The following is a 21,075-nucleotide window of genomic DNA, read 5'->3' as shown; positions in this document are numbered from 1 at the left end:
GTTACACTGCAGGGCAATGTTATTATATGACAGGAGGCACAAAAGGAGGTTTCAATAAACAATCTTTCTTGTTGTAGAGGGGCAAAAATTATTAGGAATTTTCTTACAGGCGATCATTTATTTTAAGGAAAAATTAGTGTGATAAATAATGTGTTTGCCAAACTCACCTATAGAAAGCAGCGTGTTGTATCTGGCGACTTTTAATTCAAACTCGGGTGAATTTGCAAAATAGCAGCTTTATACATTTGGCTATTTGTATAGCTAGAGTGGCAAAAAATCAGGACCACAATCTCTGGCGATTGTACATCAAATCGTCGGGTAATAAATTAGCAATTTTAAACTCGCCCAAGAAAATCACTGGAAATCCAAAATTCCAGCTTGATACATTTACCCCCAGGGGTCTATAAGAGGGTTCCATATGAAATGGTCCTATGTGCCAATGTTCAGTCATAATTGTTCAACCTGCAATCAACACAATCTTGCCATGCAAATGTAAAAATGGTTACAGTAAAAAAAATGATTAAAGAAGAGGAAGAAAAGTTTTAGCCTGTAATGCCACATCGTTTAGAACTCACACAGATATTTTATTTCCTGTAGCTGTGGAGTGATGACTTTTGTTTTTATTCTCTCCTTAGTGGTTTTTGCTATTTTCCCTTAAAACAAAAATTTCTCTTAATGCTACATACCAATTTTATCCAATTGCCTGGACACATGTGACGAATTTTCCCATAATTTGCATTTAAAGCACTTGGTCAGAATTGATGCATTGAGAAATGCAATGAATTTCTTTTCTTGCAATGCCAGAAACTCAGCTAGACCTAAAATTACAATGATATACAATTTTTAATAGAATGTAAAAAAAAAGTGTCTCCGTTTTTTGTTTTTTTTAAAAAATATGATCTGATAAGAAAAATAAAATAAGTACATTTAGTCAGTCGTGTGCCATGTCTGAAAATCTTTGCCATATCTTGTGTCAGAGAAAAATCTTGAACTGGGATACATCCAAACTGGGCTTGTATAAGACTGCAGGGAAACATAAAGGATCATGAAATATAGCCCGTATTTAAAGCTGTGTGTATGACATTTTGGACATTAATTGTTCACCTTCCCTTTAAAATAATCTAGAAAATAGCTTTTTTTGTTTTAAAACAGTTGGCCCATTTTTTGCCCATAATTTTAGTGACAATTAAATAAATAGTGCTTTGCTTACCAGTTCACTTTCATTTCTCTGGATTTGATCTTCCCTTCCATTGGAAACCTACATTTGTAAATAAAAAAGATTACTGTATGATTATTTATCCATATGGTAATATATTTTGAAACCTTGATCACCAATGTAACAATAATATAATTATAATGTACCCCTTATAGTAAATAAGGATACTATTAGTGTGACAGGATGGACCTAGTGTGCCACCTTGTTGTGTTGCTGGGGAGCGGCTGGGCTTGCCTTGCCACCGTCCCCGTTCTTTATCCCAATTGCGCCCCTCTAAACGCAGTAGGAGGGGCTCTGTTGCCACCACTAGGCCATTAAGAAAAATACTTTGCTCTTGACTATATGAAAGGCTCACACACTGCTGGGTCCAGAGAATAACTCATAAAAAAAGGCAGATCACATCAACCCTAGCATGGTTGTCACATGATCGATAGTAACGACTATTGTGGAGGGTAACTGGAGAGTAAGGCTGGGTACACACTACAAACTTTTCTGACCATTGTATTATCTACAGCGATTGTACCAACAACTGGGAATTCATGCCGATTCAAGTGTACACACTATACACAGTTTAAAAGATTTATCTTCAGATCTGTGCTCTTCAACTGTCACAACCATTGACTTTATAGATCATGATTCTGTAAACTCTATGGAGATCCTGATCGTGAGAGCATACACACTGCAGGATTAGAAGGAAGTTATTCCATAGCTGAACGAGATTTATAGTTTTGCTGAACAATCAAATCAAACGATGATCTGTGCTTTGGAACGATCCTCGTTCATTGCTGGTGTGCACACACTAATGCAAAATCAGGAGGAATGTTCGCTTGTAGTTTGATTGACCCAATACTTGCCTAAAAATACTGTAGTGTGTACCTACCTTGGCATATAAATGTTATCGAGTAACAGTATAACAGAAAAAAATTTGCTGTAATGTAAAATACATAAAGATATGGTTTTCAGTTACAGCTATGCCATGTCTATGTCATACAAATCTCTAAAGCTCATCAGAAATCTAGATTGGACTAGGCACCAACACTTTTAATGGAAAAGCTACAACAGTAATGGCATCACTCATAAAAAAAAATATTCTGGACCACTACACTTCCTTTATTTTAAGCTATATTTATTTTTCAATTTTGTCCCTTTTTGATATGCTGGAAAATCTTTGAAAAAACTTTCAATCAAGAATATAAAAAACACTTAAAATTAGAATACAAACAAGACAGTAATGCTTAATGAATTGGTAAACCTCCAGTTAAAATGGGCTGCTACTGAATTGTGCATAAAACAATTGTCTTTTATTTCTAAATCATTAAGTGCAATGGATTTTACAAAGTAGATCATTTTTTTTCAGATTATATATACAATATTACTTTTCCCAAAATTATATGCAGTGCACATATAATTATACATCTCATTTATTGAGCAAGCATATATTCTAAAATAAAACAATTGTTCCACAAGTATATATGTGGAATGACAAGGTGAAAATAAGCAGAGGGAATAAACATATGGTAAAAAGAGGAGTAATAATAGTGCAAGTGACACAACCACAGGGAGTGGACATATAGGAGAGAACAAGAATGTAGACAGTGACAGTCGTTTATTAGATATTCTGCCAAGAAACCTAGCAGCAGTAACTGTAATAAGCAAAATAATGTCATAAAATGAGATGTCAAAATCATACAATAAATACATATACAGTATTATTTACTAGAAATAATACAGTTCAATAGATGTGTATATATAGGTTTACATTTAGAGACTCTATTACGGATTTAATGGCTTTAAATTAAGCTTTTTTGTTAGCTTTACCAATTTGAGTAAATCATTTGTCATAACCTCACTAACTTTTCTTTGCCACCTACTACATTTCATCTGTTACAAAATAAAAACATTTCTGCCTTCCAGCTTGTATCTAAAGAAACCCTCCTACCCTCTTTCCATCCCCACAAACTACCTTCTCACCACACTCCCTCCATCGACCCCCACTCTCTCCCCTTTTGTTCCCTCTGCAGGACTGTTAACAAAGAACAAGCGAGAGAGAATAAGAAAACAATATGAGACTGAGGAGAACTGATACACACCTACAAGGACAATGATACACTTCTCACTCTTAGGAGCATATTCATTTAAGCGCGAAAAGCCCCCATAGGGTTGCAAAGGGAAATCTGCGATGTTGCAATGCCGCAATAACAAAAAAAGTGCAGCAGTGCATAGCCACGATGTCCGTGGCTAATTGAGTATGCCCCTTATTCTCACCAACAACCCCAGCTCACCACCAAACTCGCATAATACTGATCATACCCATCACAAGGGAGAGACAATCCCAGTTACAGTGCACCACAAAAGTAAGTCATTCCTTCTAATCCCATTTTATCTCTCTCTGTATAGACCCAATGCATCGGTACACCAGTGCACTACAAACCTCACCAGTATCTTGATGAAATAGGACGTGGAACGCTTATCATCACCATAGGTAGCATTTCACAAAGACACTAAACCACCAGCGCAGACAGTCCTAACCATCTATAGAATACTTGTTTTTGTACCTGATCATCCACTGAAACACTCATAATTCTTTAATATCCACTCTGGTTTTTCAAGTAATTGCTGTAAACTTGAGCAATTATGCTGTACTCCAAGTCTCTGGGCTTATTTTGGTTGTAAGCCGATTTGTGCCTCATACCAAATGTGATTTGTATAAAATGAATGACACTGCACATGCGCACAATGTGCACCTGTATATTGGGTTGAGCATATCTTATGTGGGCGCCTACGTACACTTATAGAGGTAGTTCACGTGCAAGTTCAGTACAGTTGGAGCATGGAGACGCAAGTCAGCCATGACCCTTACAGATGTGTTTGGTTTTGACTCACACATAGCTATGTAAATATTGGAGTAGAGAATGCTTTTGAGGAGAAAAAACATGTCGGATTATGGTGGAGCAGCCAGATACTAATAAAGTTTCTCTTAGTTAAGTATCCTAACTGTGAACTGCAATAACGTCTATAGGCCTCATGAAAAGTGAGAAGTAAGTTTTTTTCCCGCAAAATATGCATTTCTGTGCTGTGCATGTTCACAAAAAGTGTGTACACTTGGATCTGTATGTGGTCTTAACCACATCCTACACTTACTGATCTGTACGCATAGAGAGGAGGAATGGGGAAGGAAGGGCAAGCACAGTAAAGTCATATTACAGTAAATGTGGAACATTCAGAAGGAGAAGCAATCGCCTGTCAGGAGGTGTATCCTTTGCATGTGCTCGACCCATGACACAAGATATATGCGAATATGATGATGACAAACCTTGCTCACTATTGTTGGCTCACTATTGTTCTTTTATTTTGTTAGGATAGCAGAAAATATGAACTAACCCTAGCACTGACTAACACAGGAACACTGTCTAGTCAACAGCCATTTAGTTAGGCATCGGTCATCCTGACTCAAAAAAAACCACACACTTAATTGCCTAATTTCCACTCAAGCACTAATCTAATCACACATTAATCATAGGACTTCCACCTGTGTAAGTTTACACTCTGTGTATGTCTATGTAAGGTTGTCTTACCACACTGCAGCCTGTCACACACCGTTTCAGCCTCAACTGTTTTGAGGAATGGCTCTCTCTTTGGCACAATATATTTTAAAAAATAATGTGACCTTTAAACAATGTGACTTTTCTCCCAAAAGTAATACAAAAGTAATACCAACAATAATGCTCACTGTCTGGGCTGGTAGCGACAAATGAGCATAGGTGAACAGTGTGGGGTACCCTTGCAAAAGCCGCTACTAGCACCAGGATATGACAGGCTGGGCTGGTGACACTATAACAGGGTCCACTTGTCATAATGTCACACAGCCTTAGCCTGTTTAACATGGGGCTGAATGCCCTAGGGGAATTTGCTAAAAACACTGGGGCTCCTCTCAACATCCATGCCTAATGCGGTGATAAATAGTTAAAATAGTCAAATTCTTCAGTATTTTTTTCTGTGGCACTGCTGGTCACAACAGCCCTGGCAGACATAACCTGCTTGACTATAATTTTTTTTCGGAATTCAGCACTCTGTGCTATTAGCCCCATCCACCCCTGTAGTTCCTATTACCAGCCCAGGCTATGAACGCTGGCAGAATGTCTTTTGCGTGAATCTTGTACATCTCATGATTTCCTCAAATATAAATGCTCTGGACACTGCCAAACAAATTGTCAGGCACAGCCTGTGAGATCGGGACGGATGTCCCGCTGTGCAGCTCAGCGCGTCTGGTTGCCTAGCAACCAGACGCGTCACTTCCGCCCCGCTCGGCCGCCTGGCTACAGAGTAGTAGTGTCCCCATTGCTGGGCAACGGGGCGCTGTATTGTGGAAGCGCTAAGATTATGACAAGTGCTGCAGCGCTGAGCCTCATTGGCTAATGGATACATTTAAGCCTGTCTTTGGTCCACCTACAGTGCCAGAGTTTCAGGTCTACCTGTCCTCCAGCGTTTCCTGTGTACCTGTGATTACTAGTCTCCTGACCTTTGCCTGCTTCCTGATTATCTGCCGTTTGCCTGTGACCCTTGTGACCCGGATTGCCTTGACTACCCTTTTGGATCTCCCCTTTGTACCTTGCTGCCAGAACGCTACCGACCCGGCTTGACTCACCACCCCTTCGGATTCTCCTTGTGTACCTGCATTGCTCGCACCATTGCTGAACCGGCCTGTCTGACATTTCTCTCGTGCTTCGCTATCTGACTCGTGGAAGGACCGTGACCTGCGTGTTCCCTGCAGCTGAGTCCATACCTCCTTGCAGAGGTCCCTGGTGAACACCAGGGCACGTTAGACTCCGCACCTTCCTCCGAGTAGTGCCAATGATAGCAGTTACGCTCTACTCAGTTGTGACACAAATATACTTCCAATCTTTCTTCTCATTTTAGGCTTCGCTTTCCAAACGCCTTTTTACTACATTTAAATTACTTCTCAACACTCCCAGCCCAAACCCTCCGAATACTATCATTCACAATATCTTGCTTCCTACTTCAAGGACAAGATTAATAATAAGATCTGACATGAAATGGTATCTTCTTCCTTGACAAACAACCAACTAAATTCGCTCCCTGGCTGTCTTTTCATTTGATCCCACAAATAAAGATGAAGTATATACTGTCTTCTTATCTTCCTAATCTACTACCTGTCATTAACCCTATATCCTCACAAATTGGTCGATCCTTATCTCCTGTGCTCATCCCAACTTTATCTAAAATCTGTAATCTCTCTTTCTACTTTTTTCTTCCTGTCATTATTCAAGCACACAGTGATTAGCCTGCTTCTGTTCTGAAAAAACCCCTGAAAAACTCTCTCTCAAAATAACATTCTATTTCTAAGCCCCCATGATCCTCCAAACTTCTTAAGAGAATTGCCTACACTGGCATCACACACTTTCTTTTCTCACACAACCTATTGGACTTTCTTCAGGCAGGCTTTTGTTCCCAACATTTTACAGGCTGCACCTACTAAGGATGTCAATGATTTAATCACTGTTATAGCTAAAGGGCATTACTTGCTTTTATTTCTCCTGGATTTCTCTGCTGCATTTGACACTGTTGACCAATCTCTTCTCATAGAAATGCTACAATTCAGGACATTTTCCTATCCTGGTTCTCATCCTACCTATCTAATCACTCTTTCAGTGTTCGTTTCTTTGGGACCACTTTCTCTCTGCTTCAGTTAGAATACCACAAGGCCCAGTACTAGACCTTCTGCTCTCTCTATATATACCATTTTCTTGGAAAACGAATAATCTCCTCTGGATTTCAGTATCATCTTTATGTGGATGATACCCAAATTTATCTATCCTCTCCGGATCTCTCACCATGTGTGTTAGCCCCTGTTACTGAATGTCTTTCTGACATTCCTTCTTGGATGTCCTCTTGCCAACTCAAACTCAATCTTTCAAAAACAGAGCTAATAATTTTCCCACTAGCCAATAGAAGTTACCTACCTGACATTTCTATTTCTGTTGACAACATGACCTGTACCAAACTCTCACACTTACATTCTTTTTTTTGCATGCAGTGGCTATATTGATCTTCATGGCAAATCATTCTTCTGCTGCTGCTTCGCTCTGTCAGTCTCTACATTGGTTTCCTGTTTTTTATCGAATCATAAATAAAATGCTTCTACAAACATACAAGGCCATCAACAAAACTGTACCAACATACATCTCTTCACTTGTCTCCAAATATCCACTGCTTCCTGTTTGTATTCTGACCTCTGGCTCGTCTCTGACTATTCTTCTGGATCTTCCCTGTGTACCGCACCCTTGTTTGGTACCTGACCTGGAATACACGACCATCCCTGTACTCCATCCATTGCATTGATGACTAACTTGGAGAACTGTGACCTGCGCACCTCACGCAGCCAAGTCCATTCCTACTTGCGGAGTTCCCTGGTGAATACCGGGGGTACATTAGACTCCAGGCCTCCCTGTTTAGTTGTGCCAATACCGGTCAGTGGCAGCTATAGTGTCATTAACATGACAGAATACTCTGGTCATGAGTACACAGGATGAGCCTTCAGCCCGGGACCTTCTTCTACATCTGGCCCAACTTGTAGACCAGCAAGAGACTAATCAGGCACAGCTCTTGCAGTGTATTCAGGGGGTGGTCTCCCGCCTAGATTCTCTACAGGGTTCATTATCAGTACGCCAAATAGCTCCTACTGAAACGGTAACCACCGCTGCTGCTACCGTACCTGCCAGCTCTACCAGCATCCAAGGGTTGTGCATACCTCCCCGGAAAAATATGATGGAGATCCTGAGAAGTACTGCGGGTTCCTCAACCAGTGCGCCATACAATTTGAACTGGCACCAGAGAACTTTTCATTAGACAGAAAAAAGGTGGCTGACATTATTTCCCTCCTTTCAGGCCAAGCTCTCGCCTGGGCATCTCCCTTGTGGGAATGTGATGACCCGCTGCTCTGGAATTCTGCAATTTTTATTGAAAGTTTCCGCAAGGTATTTAACGAGCCTGGTCGTGTGTCTTCTGCAGCCACTGGTCTTCTAAGCCTACACCAAGATACTCTCTCTGCTGGTCAGTAAGTAGTTCAATTCCGGACTTTGGCATCCGAACTCCGTTGGAATGACAAGGCTCTTATCGCTACCTTCTGGCAAGGCTTGAATGACGGAATTAAAGATGATTTAGCATCACGTGATCTTCCTTCCAAATTGGATGACTTGATTTCTTTTTGTATTAAAGTGGATATTCATCACCGTGAATGCACACAGAAACGTGGTCGCTACTCTTTTCCTCGTCTAGTACCTCAATTTCAAACTCCAACACTCTCCACTGAGGAACCCATGGAAATTGTCTGTTCACGTTTGTCTCCTGAAGAATGGGATAGACACATGAAGAATCAACTATATCTCTACTGTGAGGAACCTGGTCACCTTCTCCCTGTATGCCCCAAGAGACCAGGAAACGCCACCTCCTAGGCGATGGTAGGGAGGTCAGCCTAGGATCCCAATCCGTTTCTCCCTGTTCCCAGAAAGAATCAAGTTTCTCATGCCTATTACTCTATTTTCCACTGATGGTCCTCAATCTTTGTTTGCCTTTGTGAATTTGGTATTCGTAGGGAACTTCATATCTTCCAGCTTGGTCTCTCAGCTCCATTTATCTACTACACCCTTGCCACAGCCATTGGCACTCACAGCAATTGATGGAAACTGAGTTTCCAATGGCTCTATCTCCTGCATCACCATTCCGGTCTGGCTGTTGGTAGGAGCTCACTATTCTGAATGGATACGATGCCTGATTCTTCCACAAGTGTTAACCCTATTATTTTGGGTCTGCCGTGGCTAAGGACACATTCTCCACAATTCGATTGGCATCATGCTCAGGTTATTTCTTGGGGTCCTCTTTGCAGGTCCTGCAATCCTGTTATTACTTGTTGAGCTACCACTTCTCTGGCATTTCTCCCCAAGGTCTACTCCAATTTCCTCTATGTTTTTAGCAAAGTGGCTGCAGAATCCTTTCTTCCACATCGCTCCTGGGACTGCCCAATTGATCTAGTACCAGACAAGAGTATCCCTGGTGGTAGAGTATTTCCTTTGTCTTTACCAGAGACTCAGGCTATGTCCGAATACATCTCTGAGAATCTCAAACAGGGATTTATTCATAAGTCATCTTCTCCTGCTGGTGCAGGAATCTTCTTTGCCGTGTTTGACTAGCGCAAACTCAATGCCATCACTGTCATGAACCGGTACCCTCTTCCCCTTATTCCCGAACTGTTTGATCGTATTTGTGGAGCTCAAATCTTCACGAAATTAGATCTTAGAGGGGCTTACAATTTAATCACAATCAGGAGAGGGGAAGAATGCAAAATTACATTCAACACCAGGGATGGTCATTACGAGTACCTTGTTATGCCCTTTGGCTTTGTAATGCCCCTGGCGTATTCCAAGAATTTGTCAATGATATTTTCTGGGATCTTCTGTACCAGTCTGTGGATTATCTAGACAATATCCTGAAATTCACACAGGTCTTGTCTTCAGATCGTAAACATGTTAAGGAGGTGCTACTCCACTTATTGGATCAAACCCAGGTACCCTTTCTGGGATACATTGTGTCTGGGTCTGGCCTCCAAATGGACCCAGGTAAACTAAAGGCTATCCTCGACTGGCCCCAGCCAGCAGGGCTAAAGGCCACTCAGCGCTTTATTGTCTTCACGAATTTCTACCGGCAATTCATTCAGGGATTCTCCATTCTTATTTCTCCCATCACCTCCCTTACCCGTAGGGGAGGTCAAGTCAAGTCTTGGCCCAAAGAGGCAGGTTCGCATTTAGGGCTATCAAAGAAGCCTTCTCTACAGCTCCTATCTTGATCAACCTGATCAACATAAGCCTTATTGATGTGGAATTCGGCACCTCTTTGGTGGGTGTGGGGGCAGTCCTGTCCCAGAAGAATTCCTCTAGCAAACTCAGACCTTGTGGCTCTCTTTCCCAAAATTTTTCTTCCACTGAATTTAATTAAGGTATTGGAGACAAGGATCTCCTGGCTATCAAACTCGCCTTGGAAGAATGGCGCTACTTGCTGGAAGGAGCTCGCTTTCCCGTCACTGTATTTACTGACCATAAGAACCTCACATATCTGCAGTCTACCCAATGTTTAAATTCCAGACAAGCCTGTTGGTCTCTATTTTTCAGCAGATTCCAGCTCATACTGACTGTTCAGCCGGGTTCCAAGAATTTTAAGGCCAACGATCTCTCCCGATCCTTTGATTTCTCCGATTCCAAAACCTCTATTACATCCAAACTCATCATCAATCCTGTTAAGCTTCTGGCCTTGACACGGTCTTCTCTTAAGTCTCCTCCTGTTGGATGTTCCTTTGTTGATTCCCATTTGCACAGCAAGTTATTGAAGTGGGCACATTGTTCCAAATTTGAAGGGCATGCCTGTGTTAAGAAGACGGTAGCACTCCTTTCTCATTCTTACTGGTGGCCCTTTTTGATCACTGATGTACAAAAATATATCCTTACCTGTGAAGTCTGTGTTCGACACAAAACTCCTAGACACTCTCATGCTGGATTTCTACTTGTCACGATAATGACTCTTTTGGGTGTCACTGACTGATATTGGTGCAGCTAAGCAGGGAGGCACAGAGTCTAACGCACCCCTGGTATTCACCAGGGACCCCCGCAAGGAAGTATGGACTTGGCTGCGTGCGGTGCGCAGGTCACGGTTCTCCAAGTTAGTTATCAGTGCAGCAGAAGAGAAAAGGAATGGTCGTGCAGTCCGGGTCAGGTGCCAAACGATAGTGCAGTACACAAGAAAGATCCAGAGGGTTGGTCAGAGGCAAGCCAGAGTTAAGAATCCAGATAACAAACAGAACCGAATTGCAGGACAAGAGAGAGGTCAGGAAGAAGCCAGGAGTCAGAACCAATGCAGCAAACAGCAGGAACTAGGGAACTGGCGATAGAATCGCTGGAGCTGGTGAAACCAATACTCTGGCACCAGCATAGGGGAAGGAGGTGCTTAAATACATATGTGTGGCCCCTGATTGGGGGAACGGGATTCTGGTGGTAAGATGCACCTGACCGCCGACACATGAAGGAGGAAAGTGTCCCATTGCCTAGCAACAGGCTCTACTGCGCATGCACACACAGCGTCAAATGCAGAAGTATGTACTGTTGCTAGACAGGTATCAAAAGGTTACCAAGTGAGAGGTGGTGAACTGCAGAGAACTGATACACTGAGATCCCTGAAAAGCAAATAGCTTGAGGATGGAACCGATGATGAGGCATGCGGTTCTTGCAATAATGCCACAGGTCTTGACCGTGGAACAGTTAACACAGGATACCAATGTTTAGACGGGAGCCAGAGAGAACAGCGTCCTAACAGGTAAGGAGACCTGAAGATCTGACAACTTAGTAGACAAGCAGATGCTTTAAATCGAAAGAGCTGACAGGCAATTAGCCAATCAAGAGAGTGCAGGAAGTTTTGAAAAGACCAGGTGGGCGCATGCTCAGTTCAGACCAGCAAGTGAATTCAGGGAGTGAGAACCAAGGGAAACAGGTAAGAACAGTGACCAAAATGCAGGTTAGCTGGTGCAATGTGTGACACTCACACAGCCAAGTCCATACTTCCTTGTAGGGGTCCCTGGTGAATACAGGGAGTGCGTTAGATCCCCGTCTCAATGCTTAGTTGCGCCAATAACAGTGTGTGGCATATATAGTGTCATTAACGTAACACTCATGTATCAAGCTCTTAGGGGGTATTCAGTTGGCCGCGGAGTGCCTCCGGAACGGTTGCGAAGGCACCCCACTACGATGTACCAGTGTGGATTTTTTCTCGCGCCTCTGAAATCCACGATGTTGAGTTATCATAGTACCTGAAAATGTGCGCAACTAATTGAATCCTCCCCTTACTGTCCTTTAGATTGTAAGCTTACGAGCAGGGCCCTCATACATCTATGTCTGTCTGTAGTACCCAGTCTTGTTTTATTACTGTGTTTGTTCCCAATTGTAAAGCACTATAGAATATGCTGGTGCTATATAAATAAATATAAAAAAATAATAATAATAATAATAATAATAATGCTTTGGGGGAGGATGGGCCAAGTCTTTGTTTTATTTTTAATCATTTTTTTAATTTCTCTTTTTTATTCAACATTAAATATTAAAACACCTGTCATAATCATCATCAACCTGATGATGATGACTGGTATCTCAAAGGCATGCTAATACACTTCAAGCGTATGATAAGCTTCAAATGAATATTCACGCAGCAGAATATTTAATATAGTATGCGTTGTTTTACGTATCTTAAAATATGTGTGCCAGGTCGTCACTGGACTTACCTATAGATCCTGGCGATATCAGCAACTCTGCTGCAGGGACCTATCATCCTCCACTGGTCCTTAGGTCCAGCGAAGCCTGTGACATACTCCCCGGCTGCACCTGATGTAAACATCAGGAATTAGGCACTTCAAAGTTACTATTCCCGTGATCACATGACCACAGCTACAGGGGCAGGCGATTCAAATCGGAAGCACGATTTAAACTAGCTCTGAACACTGATTTAGTGTCAGAACAACAGATATATCACTCTTAGCATCTGGCTCCTTATAGGTGGAACTAGTGGACCTGGTGGAGGTAGAAGCAGCAGCAGCAGCAGCGGCTTCCATCCCGGTGGGAACCACAGAGTGTACAGGTAATCACCCTTGAAGGGTGTCCAGGTGTAAGAATTTTCCTCATTGTGAATAGATTGTATCAACGTGAAGCTCGGCATACACATGTAATTGTATAATTTTTTTGGATGCATTTTACGTCTGCCTTTTTGTGTCCATCTCTACACAAGGCCCTAAGTCTTTACTTGTTTCTGGGGGAGGATATATCTTATAGTTATATAATTTGTTGTAAAATACATTTTCAAAAAATCTGTCAAAATTCTTGAATTGCACATGGATTTAGTGCATCCCTAATTCACTATTTGAAAATACATTCTTACCGAATGGTTACTCTGTTTTTATCCTTATTCAATGTATTCAGTAACTTCTTCTCACTAGCTCTGAGTTGCACATCTGCAAATTCCTTACACGTAGATATTATTGTGACCTGTAAATAACATTCGGGTAAGGAATAAAACTGCTGTGACCACTGCTTTACAAATAGAAATCTTCATTTTCAAAATATAAAGTAAGCATTCCAATAACTTTACCAATTCAGTGAGTGTCTCTGTTCCATGAATACTGTAGAACAGTTTGGCTGTATCAAAGGCAATATAGTAGGATGCCATCAGTTTACCACTTTCTGCGACAGCAAATAAAAACAAATTAAGTACAACCTGAGAATAGCATACTAAAAGGCATAAATCTACTGGTTGGAATGTACTATTAAAATGCATTTCCTATAACTATACATAGAAATTTTATGCCACATGTTTGTTAGCGTAGTCCATTTGGTGGTGGACGCTGTAATTCATTTCAGTCGTAATAAAAATTATACTGTAATTAGATGGCACTGAGGATAAGTGCTTTATTAAGTGAATGCAATTAATTCTGTACATATTTTATTAGCTGAAACACACTGTACTATTGTAAAGCAGCATAGCCACAATTTTCAGGGCCAACTTTTCTACCCAGCTTGCATTCATGGTTGCAACAAAAAGGAAAAATTACCAGAAAAAGTCACAAAATGCTGTATCAAGTAAAGAATAGAAAACAATAACATGGAAAGGCAGCCTAAGATGTCATCAAGCAAGTCACTGGTATAAGGTGTGAGGCAGCTACATGTAAATGGACTCTTTATGGACTCTTTTGGGCATGTTGCAGAAGCATCCCAGGTACCCTGATAACTATAGAGGGCTGAGTTTACACCATTGTAACCTGTAAGTGCACAGACTTTGATGCTGTTACCACACTCCATCTACTGGCCACAACTCTTTTACAGAGAACATTCCTTTACCTTGCCAGATCTTCGTGCATGAAATAATATAAACAATGTGCAGGGAAAGTGCCACCATTCAATCTACCGTTATCCTTAGGAATAAGTCGACAATGCTTTATGCTAAATCCAGCCCTAATAACAGGCCACAGAACATTTTTTCAGTCCATCTTGTACTAACAGTAATATCGGTAAATTAAATGTTTTTGATTCAATGGCAAATTAAACATTACTGCATATCACTTAAGATGTATACATATATATCATTTTATAAATTATTTAAACTGTCCTTAGCCACCGGCATAACTGTTGTATGTGTCACTATCCATATGTTAGGAGCACATGACTGCGTCACACTTTCTCATGGTCAAACAGGGCATAACCTACTATATCGGGGGCATGGCTACTGTGAATTGGGGTGCATGGTTGGAAACAAAATGATGTCCTGATTATTTATTCATTAATATTGGGAGTTGTGGTGTGAGGAGTGGTAGTCTGCATAGGTAGACAGGATCAATGGCCTATAAAGTCGTTGCAAGCCCAAGGTTGGTTATTACATCCCCAAAACAGTAAATTGACAATAAATAGACAGTTCTAATTGCAATTGTGGTCTGCACCAAGAAACCAGTGCTTGTAAATAAGTAGAAGTAAATAAATATTAATAAATCCAATTTAATATAAAGGAAGAAGAAAATATTATCAAAACTGCTTATCAAACTTCTAGATTATCCAGAAAACACGTGTCACCGATTAAGATTAATAAAAAAGCAGCATTACGCTAAATGCACATTTTCAAACAAAACCTGTGTTTTGTTTATTAGTACAATATGATTAATCCAATAGTTTCAATTGGTCATTTTAAATGTTACCTGTAGGTTTAAAATTAATTTCTTCATCCATTCTAATTAATCCCACAGACGATAAATCATTCAAATTTTTCAAGCAAAGCTCTGTTAGAAATAAAATATGTCAGTAACATACACAAATAACAATCACAGCTCTTTTTCAAATGAGTTTTATAACCTATTTAGAAACTGTACTTATGAAATTTTTGGGGACTTATGTGTCCAATTTGTATACCTTACATCTCAGAGCAAGCACTAGTAGACCCATAATTCACAAGCTGTCCCCCCCATGATTGTTGCTGACTGCGCTTTGTAGTGCCGGACCAAATCTATAATAAAAAACAATAGTGGCCCAAGAACTAATCTCCATCCTGTTGCTTTGTGAATTGTGATAGAGGTGCAATTCCCCAGATGTTTAAAGTGTGTTAAGTAAGGTAATTTAGGGGTACCTTAGTTAACTAAGTAAGAGACATAAAAACAAAATGTAGCTGTTATTTTCCATGAAATTGAGTTACCCTTAGTAATGTCTCTTATTTAATGTGTTACTAACATTTACTAAACAACCTCTACACACATGCCAAAATGATTCTTTAGGTAGCAGTCTGGTATTGTCCTGCATATGTAGATTTCTTTTTAAGTTATAACGCTGTGCTACTTAAGGGGGTATCAGTTCAGCACATCTACGAAACTGCTTTCTTTTCCCTTCTTTCCCTTCTCCCTAAACGCTTTGTGATAGCAAGCAACAAAAACAGCCTAACTGAACTGGGGTGTTGAGGAATAGGTTAAAAGAAGGAAGGGGGTTGTGATAAAAAAGGCATAAGGATGAGAGTGGAGAGAAAAAGCTTGAATGGGGAGACAAAAGATGATGATGGGGGAAGAGGCTGATCAAAAAAGGAGAGATGCACAATGAGACTGAAAGTACAGATTGAAGCATTCAGTTCCATTGCTTAACGCGCTTCATTACCACCTAAATTGATGAACATTTTTCTTCACCACTTTAAAATGGCTGAGGAGGGAGAGAGGCGGTAGTGAGCGGGAGGACCCATCTAAAGCTGTAATGTCCATGATTTTGGCTTCTCATTGGTCTTCACGCTCCCCCCTACTTTTTTCAGGGCAACATGGTCCTGGTTTTCAGCTGGGTAGGTCTCTAGACACTAACTATGTTGCATTCGTTGAAAGGTTAACCGCACCAAGTTATTAATTTGATTTCAATCATAACACATCCCCAAATTTACTGATTTATATAGTTTGATCCAGAAAACTATAATAAATATATCGTGCACCCAAATACTTAAACATCATCATCATCATTTATTTATATAGCGCCACTAATTCCGCAGCGCTGTACAGAGAACTCATTCACATCAAAAACAAAGAAATTAGATAGGCAACTTTAGAGCGATGAGTAGGGAAATTGTGAGGTTGAAGTTCAAAACGAATGGAGCACTGGTTGAGAAAACCCCTACAAGTTTTCGGGTCTCCATCATATTAAGCGGGAGTAGGCAGGTGTAGCGTAGAAGTGGTAGACACCTGGGATGGCACTGGGGGAGAAGACGACACTGGAGGATCAACAGTAGCTGATACATTTTGCACAGGGTCTCCTCGGGCGGCTAGGGCCTGAAAACATTGGAACAGCTGTTGCTGCCGAACATCTTGCTGTTCAATCCGAGTAACCAGATGCTGCAGCATCTCCCTAGCTGTTGGTTCCGTACCCTGGGTCTGTCATGGCCTGTTCTTAGTGTCACGGGCACTAGGAGTTTCTACCCAGGATTCACCAGGTGTGATTATGCTTACCAGAGGGGCGGAGTTTATCACAGCGATCCTCTGGGCAGTATGGTGAATGGTTGGAACAGTACAAAAACTTAGGATAAGGAATGTCAATGGAGAGTCAGCGACTTGCAGCTATGCAGCAGGAGAGTCAGCGACTTGCAGCTATGCAGCAGGAGAGTCAGCGACTTGCAACTATAATGCGGAGGTAGGTATAACAACTGATGTGCTGTGAAGACTCGTGCCAGTGCAGGTGGGTAGCGGGGAGAGTCAGTGGTCTGCGGATAGCAAGTTGTACCACTGCTGTGATGGGAAGAGTTGTCCAGGTGCAGGTAGGTAGCGGGAGCGTCAGTGGTCTGCGGATAGCAAGTTGTACCACTGCGGTGATGGGAAGACTTGTCCAGGTGCAGGTAGGTAGCGGGAGCATCAGTGGTCTGCGGATAGCAAGTTGTACCACTGCGGTGATGGGAAGACTTGTCCAAGTGCAGGTAGGTGGCGGAATAGCGGGTAGTCTGTAGCGGCAAGTATACCACTGATGAGCAAGGGAGACTTGTCCAAATGCAGGCAAGCAGCTGAATAGCAAATAGTCTGTGGCGGGTACGTTACCACTGATGAGCAGAGCAGGCTTGTCCAGGTGCAGGTATGCAGCGGAATGGCAAGCAGTCTATAGCGGGTACGTTTACCACAGAAGAGTAGATAAGGCTTGTCCAGGTGTAGGCATGCAGCGGAGTAGAAGTAGTCTGTAGCGGGCAAGTTTACCACGGATGAGCAGAAAGGACTTGTCCACAGCAAAACCGATCACACGAGCAGAACACAGGAAACACCTAGGAGTCTCAAGGGAATGAGAACCAAGAACAGGCAACGATACTAAGGACACAGGTGCCTTAAATAGTGAGTGGTGATTGATTCACCAATAGGATTAAAAGCAAGGTTTTAAGTTCAAGAGTCCTGCACATGCGCAATCTAGTCAAGATGGCGGACGGCTGCGGCTTAGGACAGGCGCCGGCAGGAATGAGAGAGAGCCACGTACCAGACCAGAGGCACTAACCGTCCGGTGAGTGACAGCCTTATGGAGTCTTGGTTTACTCATTTTTTGTTCTATTTTACCCTCTATAGTCAAATGTTTGCACTGTGTACGGCGCTGCGGAAACCTTGTGGTGCCTTACACATAAATTATACTAATAATAATAATAATTAAGATGGATCTATACTTTAGACACTGTAGCCCCCAAAGGACATAACTAGGCAATTCATTTAAACGCCTTTCTCTGGTAATTTACTGCTATGGGCTCAAAATAACTTCTGCTGTAATGAACGTTGTTGTGCTCAGATATCGTAGCCTGATTATAATAGATAACTGATGATTTAAGTAATACTGCACTTATTTGTCCTATAGCAGAACATCTTAGTGTAAAGGATGCTATAAATGCATTTCAACCTGTTAAAGTCTACTTAAGTCATTAAGAGAGATTAGAGCATCTGAGTCAATGACTCCAAAGTGTTCAAATTTGTATTCATAAAACATTTCTAATTTTATGGCAATACCTACTGCTATTAACTGCGTAATCAATTTTATAAACATATCCCCTATTTTGTTACTCACAAAATGTAACAGTGAAGCAGATATGTAGAAAACAAATGAGCAAGTAATATGTAAATCAATTGTGCGTAAATAAAATATCTTAATTGTTTTAACACAAATTAAAGTCCATTATCGAAAAATCAATATACTGTGATACCTATACATGTTGGGGTGTCTTCTGAAAGTGTCTCTCAGGCAGGAGTGTACTCAATATGGACATATATAAAATGCAAGTTGACAAAATTCAAATTTTCTAAAGTACTGAGCATTCCTTATAAAATCAAATTAAATCAGGCATAATTGTTTTTTAAATCCTTGCGTCCAGTAAATTTACAGAAGGGTGAAATATAACTAAAGTTGGCCACACACTCTGTGATTCTGTAAACAATTTCATATAACAATACTAAGCTTTGGCGCCACACTTATAGATGCTTAGTCACTGCAGATTAGTAAATGTAAAAAGTGCAAGTGTTAGAAGAAATGTAGAGTGGTAAATCCACTCGGCTATAAGAAATGATGTAATTGCTAAATGTGCCGATACTGTTTTTTAATAAGAAGAGCAAACAAGTTGTTAATCACAGTGGTGACACATTACACATAATCCCAGATTTAACAAGAGGACATTTTGGTCAATCTGTGTCCTAAACCCATTCTCTCCCCCCCCGCTCCTTTATTTTACAGACTTCTACAGATACAATATTTTCCTAGCTAGAGAACAAGGAAAACTGTTTTGGGTGGTATCTAGATTACATTGCCAGCACTATCCGAGGCTTTGGAAATGTAACTATAAAAGTGTGGGGAAAAGAGTACCTTGCAATTTTGTTTCAATTCCCATTTTGTCCATTCCTTCTGAGAAACCTGAAAAATAATAAGCCTTGTATAACTGTATTCCAGATTTATGTAGGCAAACTAGATGAAATATAAGGCAGTGATGAAACATCCAAACTTCTCACCGTTGACATCACCACATTTTCCACAGTTTTCCATACCCACTGCCTTGGTGTCTATTTAACGCCACCCTCATTTTTACTCCACACATCCAGTCCCTTATGCTGTCATCTTTTCTCCATCTTTGCCCTGTGACCCCAAAGTCTTAATCCAGCTCTGCCCCACCTGACCAGAATTTCCTAAACTAAATAAATCTTTCAAGCACTCTCTCTACCAGCTACAGTCCCAAACCTCACTCTCAATCTCTCTACTTCCTATTAGCACTTCTGCTTCTAGACTGCACTTCTAGACTGTATGATTTGTTATTCTGTATTTTTTCTGGCACTGCAGACTTTTGTGGTCTCTTAGAAATCCCTTTATGACAGCAGTGTACATATCTATGAATGAGCTTATTCCAGAAAGATAATGCTTCATGACACAAGACTAGAAAATCCTCAAATGTTCTTTATATGTATCAACAGTACATATGAGTTGGAATTCTTTAGAAATCCGCCACCAGCTAATTAGCAACAACTATGGAACAAATTGGAGATGACATAGACCACCATTCTTATGCAGCAATTTCACAACCCTATTGAGTGCATGCCCTATAAATTAAGACATTTCTGATAGATACTTTCTACTAGGTAGATAAACCCCAATAGTGGTCACTCGGTGTCCACAACTATGAGAATATAGGAATTAAAGTATTTTATCTGTACAGAAAGGTGAAAAAAATCTGAATAGTCTTATTTTTGCTGGACCTATATTTTACTATTGTTTAATTTGACTAGTGTCTGTATAAATAAATGTCATATTTGTGAAAACATACCATAATGAGATGGATTCTTCAGTGCTCTGATATACAAAAAAGTTGAACGTATCCACTCCAAAGCAATGTTAACATCTGTGATGGTATGCAGGGTTATTTCTGCATTCAGATGTTCCACAAGATGTCTGTGCAGACTGAGGAAAGATAAGATATACAGCAATTTACACTAGCTTTGGCAGTGCTCCAGGTGTGTCAGAAAGGCATCCTATTTTTACATGCTCCAGTTCTGGAGCTATTAATCTAATGAAAATTTTGTTTTAGCTCAAGAGTGCATTTTAAGTAAATCTAGTATATTTGATGTGTTACATCCATATGTATCGTTTGTAATAAAGATTCTCTGATGCGACCATTGTGGTTCCAAAGCACAAGGGTTTTATTTGCAACAGTTTACAAGACAAAGTAAGGCATGCATATACTTGCGCTGTTGGCACCAATACATGCTTCTATCAGAACACCCCGGTTTCCAAAGCTAGAGGTGAACAATTTATACATTGTATAGTTGTAAAAAGCAGTGAAAGATACACAGTTACAGTATTAAGGTCCATATTCATAGGTTGATGGGTCATGACCTCCCAAGAACTCGACGTCCCATTGGTTGATTCCTCTGGTCATTGTTCTTTGAGATGTCCAGTTGTCCTTTCCTCAGGCTCCCGCCCCTAGACCTGTATGAACTGGTTCTTTTATGAGATCTCTGGAGTTGCTATTTGGTGCATGAAAAGTGATATTATTTATAACTAGCGTTCACAATGTGCGAACGCTACATAAATAATACCGGAAATGTTCTCATGCAATTGGAAACAGAATAATACCAAATTCAATGTAATTTATATATTTCCAACATATAACATATGTTGGAAACATTAATTAGCCTCTTTGCCACTTTGTATTTTATATTAAATGATAAAAATATGTTAAAATTATTTAAATGTTGCTACGATAATAATTATATTGTGTATTAGTTGATTAGCAACCGATTATAGTGTACA

General features: G+C 40.7%; 1 protein-coding gene across 1 annotated transcript in view; it reads right to left on the bottom strand.

The window, feature by feature from the left end:
* The window catches only part of HFM1 (helicase for meiosis 1), a 120,355-nt gene that overhangs the window by 58,596 nt on the left and 40,684 nt on the right, over positions 1-21,075 (bottom strand). Inside the window, exons 17-24 of the mRNA XM_075184044.1 lie at positions 20,090-20,223; positions 19,141-19,188; positions 15,006-15,086; positions 13,412-13,503; positions 13,202-13,308; positions 1,211-1,258; positions 926-1,023; positions 687-818 (exon numbers count right to left, since the gene is read on the bottom strand). Coding sequence (XP_075040145.1) covers positions 687-818; positions 926-1,023; positions 1,211-1,258; positions 13,202-13,308; positions 13,412-13,503; positions 15,006-15,086; positions 19,141-19,188; positions 20,090-20,223 — 740 coding nt within the window. The remainder of the gene's footprint in view (positions 1-686; positions 819-925; positions 1,024-1,210; positions 1,259-13,201; positions 13,309-13,411; positions 13,504-15,005; positions 15,087-19,140; positions 19,189-20,089; positions 20,224-21,075) is intronic.

This window comes from Mixophyes fleayi, chromosome 8 (genome assembly GCF_038048845.1).
Source record: "Mixophyes fleayi isolate aMixFle1 chromosome 8, aMixFle1.hap1, whole genome shotgun sequence".
NCBI classification, from domain to species: domain Eukaryota; kingdom Metazoa; phylum Chordata; class Amphibia; order Anura; family Limnodynastidae; genus Mixophyes; species Mixophyes fleayi.
This window is presented reverse-complemented; position numbering and strand designations above follow the sequence as displayed.